Source organism: Rhinolophus hipposideros (assembly GCF_964194185.1).
Source record: "Rhinolophus hipposideros genome assembly, chromosome: 20".
NCBI lineage: Eukaryota > Metazoa > Chordata > Mammalia > Chiroptera > Rhinolophidae > Rhinolophus > Rhinolophus hipposideros.
Genome location: NC_138066.1, coordinates 13,651,914 through 13,666,644, shown reverse-complemented (window position 1 = coordinate 13,666,644; position 14,731 = coordinate 13,651,914). Strand labels below are relative to the sequence as shown.

The window sequence follows — 14,731 nt, the reverse complement described above, 5'->3', positions numbered from 1 at the left end:
ATAGTAATCATTGAGCGTCCACTACATGTCAAGCCTTGTGCTACATCCAAGATACAGTAATAAACCCAAAAGGCACAATGACCTGCTCATAGTGACATGTGGGAAAAATCCCCTTGGAAATGCTGTGAGGGCTGCATTAGCAGTGCCGAGCTTGGGTGCTACTAGACTTTCCAGAATACTACCGACTCATTGTCAATATTGCACCTACTGTTTGAAAATATGCTTCAATCTTCAAAGTCACTGTCCCCCCCAAAACTGAATTGTCCACTTTAAAAAGATTTTTCGCAAAGCTCCCCTTATGTCCTGATTCCTCAGGCTGTAGATGAAGGGGTTCAGCATGGGCGTCACCACAGTGTACATAACAGCCAGAGTCATCTCCTTAATGGTAGAATTATTAGTTGAAGGGCACAGGTAGAGGCCAATGATTGTCCCATAGAACAATGACACCACGGAGAGGTGGGAACCACAAGTGGAGAAGGCCTTGCGGATGCCCCTTGCAGAAGGGACCTTGAGGATGGAGGACACAATTCTTGCATAGGACAAAAAGATCAGCAGGGATGGAACAATAATGACAAGCCCTCCCAAGATAAATATTATCATTTCATTTATCTGAATGTCAGAACAGGCCAACTTTAGCAGAGCTGACATGTCACAGAAAAAGTGAGGAATCACATTATCATCACAGAAAGACAGCCGAGCAGTGAGCAGGGTGTGCAACAAAGAGATGAAAGTGGTCAGCACCCAGGACAGCGCCACCAGGGAGAAGCAGAGCTTGGGGCTCATGATGGTGGTGTAGTGCAGGGGGAAGCAGATGGCCACATAGCGGTCATAGGCCATGGCCACTAGGAGGAAGCTCTCTAGGTCTGCAAAAAACAGGAAGAAGTACATTTGGGTCAGACAGCCTGCGTAGGGGATGGACGGGACTTGGCTTTGCATGTTCTGCAGTAACTCGGGCATTGTGACAGAAGAGAAGCAGAGGTCAGAGAAGGACAAATTGCTGAGGAAGAAATACATGGGCGTGTGGAGGTGGGAGTCCAGGTGAATGAGCATGATGATGAGGAGGTTCCCCAGGACGGTGGTAAGATACATGGCCAGGAACAGGGCGTAGAACAGGTCTCGTTGATCTGGTTCAATGGGCAGGCCCAGGAGGAGAAATTCTGAGACAATACTTTGGTTTCCCATTTTCCTGTTGCTATTCTTTTGCCTTTTTAAAATGAAAAATAATTTGTATTAAATTTCTAGTCACAAAATAGTGACGAGGATGTGAAATAATATGGAAAACATAGTCAATAACATTGTAAAAACTCTATATAGTGTCAGATGGGTACTAGGCATTTTGGGGGATCACTTCATAAATTATATAAATGCCTAACCACTACTCTATACACCTGAAACTAATATAACATAATATTGAATATCAATTATAATTTAAAAATAGGTGTACAGTTAGGAATGTAAAGTACAATATAGGAAATATAATAATGGTATTATAACAGCTATGTACGGTATCAGATGGGTAGAAGCTATGGACAGTACCAAATAGGTAGCAGACTTGTTGGGGTTATCACTTTGTGAAGTGTGTAAATGTCTAAACACTATGTTGTTTTGTACATCTGACACTAATCATAAAAAATAATTAATTAATTTTAAATATTTAAAAAAGAATAATTTCCATTAAACTATGAACATATATATCTGCATACACACATATACAGATTGCAGAACTTTCACAAAGATATTTTTTAATAAAATACCCATAAGTTTAGAATTTTATTTGTTCTCTACCAAGTATAAAAATAAATATTTACATAAAGCAACATTCTGAAAGCATGTGAAATTACGCATCCAATTTAACCATCTTCCCGAATTCTATCAGAATGTTTTATAACTGCTTCATGAGGGGAGTCAATCAGCATGACCTGAAAGGAGGAAGTAGTCTAACACTTCTGTATGCCTCTGGATTAGAGATGTGTCAGAGAGAAGAAAAATCTATGCCTAGTTTCTACTAATAAACTAGAAAAAATGAAAATAAATGATGACAGTGTTAAGCTGAAAAGGATCGAAAAGAGTGGCAAATATTCGAACAAATAGAATTATGCAATTGATAAAGCAAAAGCATATATTAACAAATTGGAAAACATAAAAGTAGTAAAATTGATAAAATAATTTCAGAGCTTTAGTTTTCCAAAGATCAACAAAATAGACAAAACTGGCCAATCTAATTTTTAAAAGGACAAAAATAATTATAAGACATTAGGAATAAGAAAAAAGGTATAGGCACAAAAGCAAATTTTTAATTCTTCCTAAAATTTCTCAAATAAATGTAAAAATCTGAATAAGACATTTGTTAAGCAAAGTGCAAAAATTGGCTCAATAATATATATGGTATCTCAATACACTATTAAAATAAATATTAAAGAAGAGCAACAAATATGAAATAAACAGAAAAAAATACAACTATGTGCAATAAAAGTCCTTAGGCCAACAATAAGCATATGAAAAGACACTCGACATTATTATTCATCAGGGAAATGCAAATTAAAATCTGAAGATGCCACTACTAAGCCACTAGAATGGCTAAAATGAAAAAGATTGGGAATTGGGGGAGGGGGTTATCACTTTGTGAGAGGTGTAAATGTCTAACTTATATTGTTTTGTACAACTGACACTAATTTAAAAAAAGATTGAGAATAGCAAATGTCAGCATTGGGAACAATTAAGCACTCTCATACATCACTGGTAAGAAGGTAAAATAGGGCTGGCCCAGTGGCTCCGGTGATGGGAGAGCCATGTTCCCAGCACCGAGGTCACCGGTTCAGTTCCCACATGGGCTAGTGAGCTGTGCCCTTCACAGCTAAGAAAGTGAGCGATGGCTCTCCCTGGAGCAGGGCTGCCATGAGCGGCCGTGGGCTGCCGTGTGCTTCCATGAGTGGCCGGCGGCCAGCAAGAGCTGCTGTGAGCAGCTGACAGACAACTGGCGGCCGGCTGCCTCAGTTGGGGGAGCACAAGGCTCATAACACCAGCATGGGCCAGGGAGCTGTGTCCCATAGAACTAGACTGAGAAACAACGGTTTGAACTGGAGTGGGGGGATTGAGGGGATGGGGAGGCAGAAGAAAGTGGGGGGGGAAGGTAAAATAGTAAAACTACTTACAAACTGTAGTTTCTTAAAATTAACATTCACCTACACTGTGATTCAGAAATTTCACTACTGAAATACCCAAATAAATGAAAACAAATGTCCCCCAAAATTTGTTTAATTGAATTTCCCACAGAACCTTCAGTCATAACAGCTGATACCGAACAACCTAAACGTCCATCATCAGGAGAATGGATAAGCAAGTTCTGGCATATTCATTTCACTGACACACTACAGAGCAATGGAAATAATGAACTATAATGATCCGAACAACAACACGGCTAAAATCTCCAAAATATGAATGTTGAGTAAAAGAATCCAGTTCATGAGCTAGAAAATCTAACCTATGGTGACAGAAACCAGGATAGTGGTTACCTTAGACACTCGTGGATAGTGACTAGGAGAGGGCACGAGGGAGATTTCTGTGGTAATGTAAGTGCTCTGTATCTTGATCTGTGCAGGTGCTTACAGGGAAGTAAAACTCAGTGAGCTGAGCACTTACATTTCTGTGCCATGTGTAAATTATATTGCAATTTTTTAAAACCCTAGGGCCAGGAAGCTTTCTAGTTTTTCAAAGTTTCAAGGAACAAATAATCCCCATAAGGCATTCTAGAACCTAAAGTTCAATACAAAGCTACATAATTTACTGGAGAAAGAAACACAATCAAAGGTGGGGTGTCTCAGGCCCCACTCTCTGAGAATTTCCAAACACATAATAGAAGAACTATCTTATCAAGAGGAAATGGCATCAAATATATGGTAATAGGAGGAGAACTGACTCTGGGTGGTGAACACAATGTATGATATATAGATAATGTATTACAGAATTGTACACTTGAATCCTCAGTGATTTTACTAACCATTCTCACCCCTATATATTTTAATTTCAGAAAAAGAGTCAACATTACACACAGTGGTAAAAAAATTTAAATTATCAAAACTCTGGGGGCAATCAAAATGTAGCATATTGATTAATCTAAGGCATCGCTGTCCACTAGCTATAAAATGCAAGGCACAAATGTAAGCCATATATGTAAGTTTAAATTTTCTATAAACACATTTAATACGAAAAATAAACCAGGTACAATGAATCTTAATAACATTTTACAGAGCCAATATATCCAAGATATACAATCAAGATTGAAAAAATTAATATGTCATGCATCTATTTCCTTCAAATTCCAGTGTCTATTTTATACACACAACACATTTCAATTTGAACTAGGCACGGTCAAGTAATAATCAGCAGCCACATGTAGCTAATGGCTACCAAAATGGAAAGTAGTGAAATAAAGTACAGCTTCTCCATGATATATTCTGTGGCCAACTAAAATCAAATGTTAAAAAAATGCTCAGTGGTAGCAGAGCTGGGAAATGAAACATAGTGCCATTGGCATGCCAGGGTTTTGAGAACTTCTGGATCATATTAACTTCTGGATCAATGGGAATCAGATTGAAGAAAAGTTCAGAGTTACCGGCTCATACAAAGCACAGCAACAGAGAGGCCCACCTAGGAAATTAATGGTCCAATTTCTCCCAGAAGCTAGAAAACTCCCAAATTCAGAGAAATGAAATGAGTCTTGGGGCCACTGAAGGGTGGAAGGGAGTGAAACAGTCAACTCTAAGGAAGAGAGAAGAGTCCCAGGTGTGAAGCACCTGTTCACAGCCCAAACCTAGACATCATCCCTGGCATGACGGGTTAATTAGGTAAACAGGAGACTTGCCTGAGGCAGCATCTAATGAAGCCAGTGGGGCCACAAACAGAGGGCACCCAAACTCTGGTGAAGGTCTGGTCACAACAGTAAACACAGCAGTGACGTCCCCTAATCTGTCCCTCCCCGCAGTGCTTCCTCTTCCACTTGTATAGGTGCTGAGGCCCCTGTGAGTCCATCATTTGAGGCTCAAGAAGGTACAGGCCAGGGAGCGGTGAGCAGTGAGCTGATCCAATGGCTATGAAAATCCATTTTCTAGAGTGCAAAACCAAGTGTGGACAATGCCACCACACATCCACCCACTCCTGCACCCTGCTCGCTGCTCTGCTCCTGGCATTCCTACTCCACAGAAAGCCCATATTTGTCTACCCACTCAGCTTAACACACCCACTGATCCACCAAACTCAGAGGACATAGGGAAGGTGAGGATGAGCCCAAACTGATTGGAGCCCATGTTCCCTGCCTGCCTCCGCCTGCGGACAGTTCAGACCACAGGGGCTGCTCACACTCAGAAAGACATGACGGGCTGACTTGCTGAAGGCAGTGAAGTTCTCTCACCATCTACAGGCACTAAATTCCAGCCTTCCCACAGTTTTGGATCCACTTTGTGACACTGGAACTACTGGGAACATGGCTCTCCCACTTTGATTTCTTTGTTACATAGATTAGCAGTACCTCGACCCATGTAGAAGTCTTCTCTTTTTTCCCTTTGAAGACTATTGATCCAGGGGATATTAGTCAGGGAAGTAAGACTTAGAAGGGAATAGAACTGAGATGAACATTCTGGGAAATGCCAGGGGAGCAGCTGTGAATGGGTGAACCCAAGGTGGCATACACAGTATTTAAGAGCTAGGTCCCTGGAGCCAGTCCTCCTGGGATAAACTTACTGCATCGTACCAGCTTCATGACCTTGGCTGAGGAACTTAACCTCCCCTACAATGAATTCTCTTATCAGCCAAATAGAAATGAAAGTATCTAATTTATCGTGACAACGGAGGGAAGAAAATGGAACAATCTATGTAAAAAACTTGCTATACAGTGAGACAGTATGGCATTAGTAATATTTACTGTTATCATGATTAAGCTCTGTGATGAGGATGCAATATTTTCCCAAGGACACTTACCCTTATCCCCTCCCCTCTCAATGAGGACAGCACCTTGGGGCTGGTAGAGAAGGTATGGAGCATGTGGGAAGGGAGAATCTACTGGCCCAGAAACAACAGACTTGAACCAGAATAGTGAAGATTTCCTTTCACATTACACGTTGAATTTATCCCTAGGTAAAGTCATTATTAATATTAAGAGAGCTCTTGGAGGGAAGGGAAAACTGGCTTCTCAGAAAGGAGCTCTCAGGATGCTCTCGTAGACATTGTTTAACTTGCCCCCAAAGACAACATTCAGGAGCCCAGAGGAATCAGACTCCATTGTTTACTGGCCTGTGACCTTGGCAATAGCTGAACTTTTTTAACATTACACTCCACCATCACTGAATCTTCCATTCCTCACAAAATTGTAGGTTTGGAATGATTGATACTTGCAAAGAGTAAAATATAAAATTTATTGATTCCCAATAACAAGTCTGGCGATTCCCAATTACGTTTAGAGGTAGGAATCACTGTTGAGAGTGAAAACAGTGAGGAAGATGCTTTCTAAATCATCCTGCAGGAGTTGCACTACAGAATTATGGAATCCTAACATCTGTTAAAGGGAATTTTAGTATAACTACTTCTTCTGAACTCCCTCCCCACTCACCTTGCTTGTCTGAATGTGGCTCCAGAGCCAGCTTCCTGTTTGCTGCTTTCACCTCATGCATTTCCAGCTAGAGCCCCTGCCATTGTCCTCTGACTCCTCTCTTCTACAATACCCTGACCCCTGGGATCCCTGGGTCCCATAGAAACTCATTAGTAACAAACCTGGTGCTTGCCCCCACCCCACCTTACTCCTGCACATTTCTGAATAAATCATGTCCAGAGATAGTATTCTGGATTACCCTGTCTGACCTTGAAGGAACGTTTCCCTGACCACCGCAGACCACTCTAATATCACCCTTCTCCATCCTATGCAGTATCTGGCCTTCTACAAGTTAGTATAATCAAATACCGTCAGGTGATCACCACTGTTTTATGTTGTGCAGTGATTGCTCCCTTATATACCAACGATCTCTTCTTAGCTGAAGTTTAAGTTCCGTGATAGCAAGTAATGTGTTAATTGACTCAGCCAGGAAATACTTAGTCCATTATTTCATTAATGCATTCCTTCAAGAAATATTTACTGGTGCCTGATCACTGCACTGTACACCTTAAGCTGAACAATAATGAATGCCAACTATAATTTTATATATATATATACATATACATATACATATATATATGTATATATATATATATATATATATATGTATATACTTACAAGAAGCGAAGTACAGCATTAGGAATAGAGACAGTGAAAATGTAATGGTTCGGTGCAATGTCAGAGGGATAGTGGATGGGGGGTGGGGGTTCCACACAGTGTGAGGGATATAAATGATAGACGCTAAGTATTACTTTGTCTTGTGCACCTGAAACTAATAAAAAAAAAGTGATAAGAAAAAAAAGAAAAATATTTACTGGGAAATTACCATGTGCAAGACAGTGAGCCATGAGCTGTGGGAAAGACTGCGGCTAAGGTAGAAATGGTCCTGTCCTCAGACAGCTTACAGTAGCTGTCAGACACAACTAAATAAGCTACTACCAAGTATTATAAATGTTTCATAGGGGAAATACAGGGTGTGATAAGAGTACATATCAAAGACAACTAACATTATCCAGCAGTTCAGAGAAGACATCTGTTTTTTTAAATAAAGTTTAAAGAATCTAAGGAGTCTTCTAGGAAAAAAGAATGAAAATTGTCCAGAGAGAGAAAAGTACATGGCAAAGCCCAGAGGTGACAGAGCCTTGAGCTGTTTACACAGTAAAGGGGGTTCAGTGTGGACGAGGTGTATGTGGGTGCTGGGAGGAGGGCAGAGGATGGAGGTCTCTGGGAGGGAGGAAAGGTAAAAGATATAATATGGCAATTCTTCAAAAAGTTAAGCATAGAATTAGCATATGACCCAGCAGTTCCACTCCTCGGTGTATGTCTGAAAACACTAAGGTACTGAAACAAGAACTTCTACATGAATGCTCACAGCAGGGCTGCTCACAACAGCCCCAATTGCAAACAGCCATCAACTGATGACTGGAAAATAAATTGTGGTGAATCCACACAATGGAATATTATTCAGCAATAAAAATAAATGAAGTACTGATACAGTCTATGATATGGATGAATTTGAAAACATTACACTGTTGATAGAATTCAGTCACAGAGCCAAATATTATATGAATCTGTTTATATGAAATATCAAAATCAGCATATGCATGGAGACATGAAGTAGATTGGTGATTGCTAGGGGAAATGAGTAGTGATTATTAATGGGCATGGGATTTCTTTGAGGGTAATGAAAATGTTCTAAAGTTGATTATGGTGATGGTTGTGCAACTCTGTAAATATATAAAAATATTTAATTTATATTTTAAATGGTGAGTGGTATGGTATGGATATTATTGTTAACAAGCTCTCATAAAAAGCAAGTCTTTATCATTGGGGAAACTTATGTACAGATTATATATTAAATTTATGTGTGTTAATGGGAAATTTCTTCATTGTGATAATGATATAGTTATCTATAGAATGTTCTTGTTTCTAGAAGATTCTGAAGGCTGGATTTAGTGGCTAAGTGTCTTGATGTCTGAAAATTATCTCAAATGGCTCACCCATTTACAAAAAGAAGGAGAAGGAGAAGAAAGAGAAAGAATAAAAAAGACCGGAAGGAGGCAGTAAGGAAGGGAAAGAGATTGATATATGATGTAAACATGAATAAATGAAATGTGGAAAGATTTGAGCCCTTAATGGAGTGTAAGAAAGATAAACTAATTTGAAATCAAGCTTGGAACTTTTGTCTTGAATATCACAGGTTTAATGACATAAGTTCTATTTGTTTCAATCTATGAGACCAAGTACACATCTTGTCTTGGTACTGAATATTTATGGAATCACAATATTATAAACACTGTTTATTTCTAATTTATACAAGCTGAAGTTATCATTTTTGTGTAGACAAACTGTGGTGCATAAATTTCAAATCTGGTACAAAAATTATTGGTCTTACTAAAGTAGAGAAAAGAAAAAAAAAGGAACAATAATAATGTTCCAATATGTAATAGTAGAAAATTCTCTTGAAATGGAAAAAGATACAGATTTATAAATCAAAAGAGATTTGCTGCGTTATTTAAAAAATTGTAGCAAAAGTCAACTGATACAAAAAACAAAATCTGATGAAGTTATTAAACTTCATGTTTGGAAAATAATACTACAAGTTTCGGGGATAGTGGAGGCTTTTTAAGAAAGCCATAAGAAAGATGGCTTTCTAAGGGGTGGAGAGAAGAGGTAGTCACCCTTACCTCAGATTTTTCCACAGCTGTTTTGGAAAATGGGTTTTCAGTCTGAAAACAGATGTTCACAAAATTCTAAACCTAGCCAAGCTGTCCGTCAGAGGTTAACAAACATACAAATGGAAAATCTAATTTGTGAAAATTCAGTAAATATTGTATTCATATACCTTTTTCCCCCTTTTTTCCACCTCCATTCCTCCATTCTGGTTCAAGCCGTTGTTTCTCAGTCTAGTTGTGTAGGACACAGCTCCCTGGTTCCATGCTGGTATTGTGAGCCTTGTGCTTCCCCGTACTCGGTCGCTGGTCATCGGTAGGCCACTCACAACAGCTCACCGCAGCTCTCGCAGGCTGCCCTGTATTCATGCTGGCCACCTGCTGCTCCTGGCAGCACATGGTAGCCCACAGCAGCTCATGGCAGCCCAGGACAGTTCATACCGACATCCGGCTGCTCACGGTAGCCCAGCTGCAGGGAGAGCCATTGTTCACAAGCTGTGGTGCAGCTCACTGGCCCACGTGGGAATCAAACCAGCGGGGCTCCAACCGCCTGAGCCACCAGGCCAGCCCCCAATCTTAGTTTTAAAATGTCTAGAAGATATAACCCAACAAAGGAATTAATTAAAATAAAGAACTAAAAAGTAAAAACTCATTATAGGAAAATAATGGTGGGAAGAATTCTGTTTTACATAACTAAGAATAAAGTAGGAAAAATAATGATAATAAATACAAACACCATGCTTAATCATTTAATAGAAAGTTGAATTTTAGGCAAATAGCATTAAAGAAATGAAAATTCATTCCCATAATATAGGGTTAAAAATATCTCTTTAGGATCATGCTAGGTTAAAAAAGACACTACTGTATATGAATACATTAGGAAATTTGATGTGATAGAGATAGAATGATGTGAAATTTGAGTATAAATAGGTTGACTAGGAGCCACATAGGCCAATGGAACAGAATAGGGAATGCAGAAATACATGCACCCGTACATGGTCAATTCACTTTACACAAAGCTACCCAGGTAGGTCAGTGGGGAAAAGAATAGCATTTTCAATAATTAATCAACTGCAAAGGCTGGATACAACTCAAATCTCTATCAAAAGGTGAATGAATGAATAAGTTGTGCTATATTTGCACAATGGAATACCACTCATTGAAAACAGAAACAAACTACTGATAACACAGATCTATAGCTAAATCCACAAAACTGTTAGCTGTGCTAAAGACACCAGATACAGAAGAAAACATACTACATGATTCCATTTATATGAAATTCAAAATCAGGCAAATCTAACCTATAGTGATAGAAATCTGGTAGGTAGAAATAAGATCAGTGGTAGCAAATGGGAGATTGATTGCAAGGTTTCACAGTGAATAGTGAGGTGATGGAATTTTCTAGACGTGGATTGGGGTTGAGGTTACATGGATGCTTATAATTGTCAAGACTCATTGAGCTGTGCAGTTAAATGGGTGCATTTGTTTGTATGTAGATTATACTTCAAGGAAATTGACATGTACATCAGTGCTCTTGTTCTCACAACCCTGCTTTACCATAGAATACCATTTATTAATTTGTCTATTATGTACTCATTCACTTACCACTTCTTTTTTCAGCTGTTTATTTTTTTCTGGTTCACATTGAAGTTGAACATCTTTTCATGTTGTTTATTCTTTATGAATTTCCTGTTAATATTCTTTGTACATTTTTCTACTCAGCTGTTTGTTTATTCTTATATCATTTGTAGTTCTTTATGTATTCTGAATTTTAATTTTGTGTCTGTTAGACATGCTGTGGTCTGTCACTCTGTTTCAAATTTGTTTATGACATCTTTTGTCCTGGAAAATTTTCTTATTTTAATGTGGTAAAATATGTCAAATTTACATCACAAAGTAATTCCGTTGAGAAATTGATTTGGATTGCATGCATGTACTTGAGAACTGATGTTGTTAAAATACTGATGTTTCAAAGTTCATCAAAACACACAATTTTAAATGGATTGATTTTATTATGTAAAAATTACTCTTCGAGATGCTGTTTAAAGTGAGGCACCCTTTCCAGCGTCATTGTATTACGTTCACTTTTTTGTGGTATTGTTTTATGTATTTCGGCAAAGTTTTAATGTTATCTTCTTATAGTACTTGCTCCTAATTCAATTCATGGCTATTGAATAACAGATCTATTTTTATTGTTTTTTTAATTGGATTTTTCTAGTATAGAGGAAAGTGATTTACTTTAAACATTTTCCCACTGATATTTTTGTTGTATTATGCCAATGGGATTTCAGAATGTACCTATTATACCAACTAGTGTTACTGACTTATGGACAATAATAAAGTATTTCAGGAAATACAATATTAAATGAAAATGTATATTGCAAGATTATACAAACTATAAACTACTTTGTGAATATATGTACACATACAGAAGTGTTTGCTCGAGCAACTGGGTTGAAGATGACAGCACAAATCAAGAAATAGAAAAAGGACACAGAACAGACTCAGGGGAACATAAAGAGTTCAATGTTGTGTATGTTGAGACTGAGCTGCTCACCTCCTCAAGTGGAGATATCCATTGGGGAGATGAGAATAATAGCTGGGATCTCGGGAAAAATGTCTGGGCTTCATATAGAGATGGGGAGGTCACCAAAATATACAAAAGGATGAAAGTGGTGGGTTTGGATGCCATCTCTTAGAGGGGACAACTAAGTATACAAATGGACCAAGGTTGGAAACCTAATGCATGCCACAAATGCAGCTAAGAGTTTTGTTTGTTTATTTGTTAGTTTTTAATGACTGGTCAACTTCTTGTTGAAGTTAAAGACAGTAAGAAGAACCTGTAAAATTACATAGCCTGGATTCTTATATACACTCAATAATCGACACATTGTGTGACTTGGAATGTAAATGAACACCATATTTTTCAGTCTGTGAAATAGTAATATCTTCTATACTTTCTTAGAATTATCATGAGGCTAGAATAAAAACATTGCTATAAAGTTCTCTTCTGTACTCCAAACTATTATACTAAGAGAAGAGACACAACTTTCAACTATGAACTTCTATACATCCTTCAGATTCTTTCCCTGCTCCAAGAGAATTTAATATTAGGACCCCTGGGTATTTATTATTCTCAGATTAAGACAAAATACACACTTGTAGCAAAAGGGTTTGGGCAGTGAACACAATGCAAAATATAAATGATGTATTATACAACTGTATACTTTTAAACCTATTATGTGATTTATTAACCAATGTCACCCCAGTAAATTTAATGAAAAAAAGAAAAAAGAAGAATCAATTTCAGGTCAGGTCAAGTCAGGAAACACAAAGTAGACAAAAATTTAATCAGAGAAGAAAAGTGGTTAACAGATAAAGTACACGAAACGTGTGGGGAGAGGTAAGTAGGAGCCATTTACAGGAAGCCTGGGAGGTTGAGATATTTGGATCTTATTTAGTACTGACCTAAGGTAGAGAGAATCATTAAAAAGAATGATACTACAATCAAAGCAGAGTTCTGATTTAAAAGAAATATCATGTAATGAATTAGTTAAGAATATAAGGTATGGAGATAATTTAAAATAGTACTTTTTAAACTATGCTTTTCCAGTGTCTCCTGGGGAAGACAAAGAGGAAAGGCAAGTCAGAGGTCACAAAGACTTCTTTCCCTAGTTCAACTATGCAGTTCCAATTCATCCCTTTTACATGTTGAACAATTATATAGTATGTCATCTTAACTGATGTTTCCATGGTGAGGAAAATATCTGGATAATGTTCCCATATTATTAATAATATATCTACTGAATAAAGTAATGTGAAAACCTCAAGTGTTACCATCATATTAACAAAAAAATATTTTTCTACAAAAGACTCTTCCCAGGGCTCCCTTCATGTCTCTGTTCCTCAGGCTGTAGATGAAGGGGTTCAACATAGGCGTCACCACAGTGTACATCATGGACATGACAGTCTCCTTAACAGTAGAATTGTTAGCTGATGGGCATAAATAGAGAGCAATAATTATCCCATAGAATAGTGACACCACAGAGAGGTGGGAGCCACAGGTGGAGAAGGCTTTGCGAATACCCCCAGAGGAAGGAACCTTGAGGATGGAGGACAAAATTCGTGCATAAGACGTGATGATGAGTAGGAATGGGATGACAAGAATGAGGCTTCCCATGAAAAATATCACCAACTCATTAACTCGAGTGTCAGAGCATGACAGCTTCAGCAGAGCAGACATGTCACAGAAAAAGTGCGGAATCACGTTGTCTGCACAAAAACACAACCTGGCCATGAGCAGAGTGTGTAACAAGGCATGGAATGTGGTCAGCACCCAGGACAGCGCCACCAGGGAGAAGCAGAGCTTGGGGCTCATGATGGTGGTGTAGTGCAGGGGGAAGCAGATGGCCACATAGCGGTCATAGGCCATGGCCACTAGGAGGAAGCTCTCTAAGTCTCCAAAAAACAGGAAGAAGTACATTTGGGTCAGACAGCCTGCGTAGGGGATGGATGGGACTTGGCTTTGCATGTTCTGCAGCAACTTGGGCATTGTGACAGAAGAGAAGCAGAGGTCAGAGAAGGACAAATTGCTGAGGAAGAAATACATGGGCGTGTGGAGGTGGGAGTCCAGGTGAATGAGCATGATGATGAGGAGGTTCCCCAGGACGGTGGTAAGATACATGGCCAGGAACAGGGCATAGAACAGGTCTCGTTGATCTGGTTCAATGGGCAGGCCCAGGAGGAGGAATTCTGAGATGGTACTTTGGTTTCCCATTTTCATGTTGCTATTCTGTCACCTTTTTAAAATGAAAAACAACTTGCATTAAATTGCTAGTCACAAAATAGTGATGAGAATGTGAAACAATATGGGAAATATAGTCAATAATGTTGTCATATTTATACATAGTGTCAGATGCGTACTAGGATTTTGGGAGTTCACTTCATAAATCACATAAAAGCCTATTCACTACTCTGTACACTGAAAACTAATGTAGTATAATATTGAAAGCCAAGTATAATTTAAAAAATAGGTACACAATTACAATGTAAACACAAAATAGGGAATATAGTCAATGGTATTGTAACAACTATGTACGGTATCAGATGGGTAGGAAACTTGTTGGAGTGTGAAAATGTCTAATGACGATGTTGTTTTGTACAACTGAAACTAATAATAAAAATTAATTAATTAAAACTTTAAAAATTTTTAAAGGAATGATTTGTATAGAAGTATGAACCTACATATATGCGTACAAATATATACAAATTATAGAACTTTCAAAAGTTATTTTCTAATCAAGCACTCATAATTTCAGTATTTTATTTGTCATCCACCAAATATAAACATAAATATTTATATAAAGCAAACTCTGAAAGCATCTGAGGTTATGTATCAAATTCAACCACCTTTCTGAAT

At 38.3% G+C, this 14,731-nt stretch overlaps 2 protein-coding genes across 2 annotated transcripts; both read right to left on the bottom strand.

Moving 5' to 3' along the window:
- Positions 1–237: 237 nt before the first annotated feature.
- LOC308489296 (olfactory receptor-like protein DTMT) lies at positions 238–1,182 on the bottom strand (the record flags this gene model as incomplete). The annotated part of the gene is made up of 1 exon (XM_081030171.1): positions 238–1,182. The coding sequence occupies one exon, from the start codon at positions 1,180–1,182 to the stop codon at positions 238–240; it is 945 nt and encodes a 314-aa protein (XP_080886297.1).
- An 11,974-nt stretch (positions 1,183–13,156) lies between these two features.
- On the bottom strand, positions 13,157–14,095 carry LOC308488866 (olfactory receptor-like protein DTMT; the record flags this gene model as incomplete). Its single annotated transcript, XM_081029096.1, has 1 exon — positions 13,157–14,095. One exon carries the CDS (start codon positions 14,093–14,095, stop codon positions 13,157–13,159), a length of 939 nt encoding a protein of 312 aa, XP_080885222.1.
- Positions 14,096–14,731: the final 636 nt, after the last annotated feature.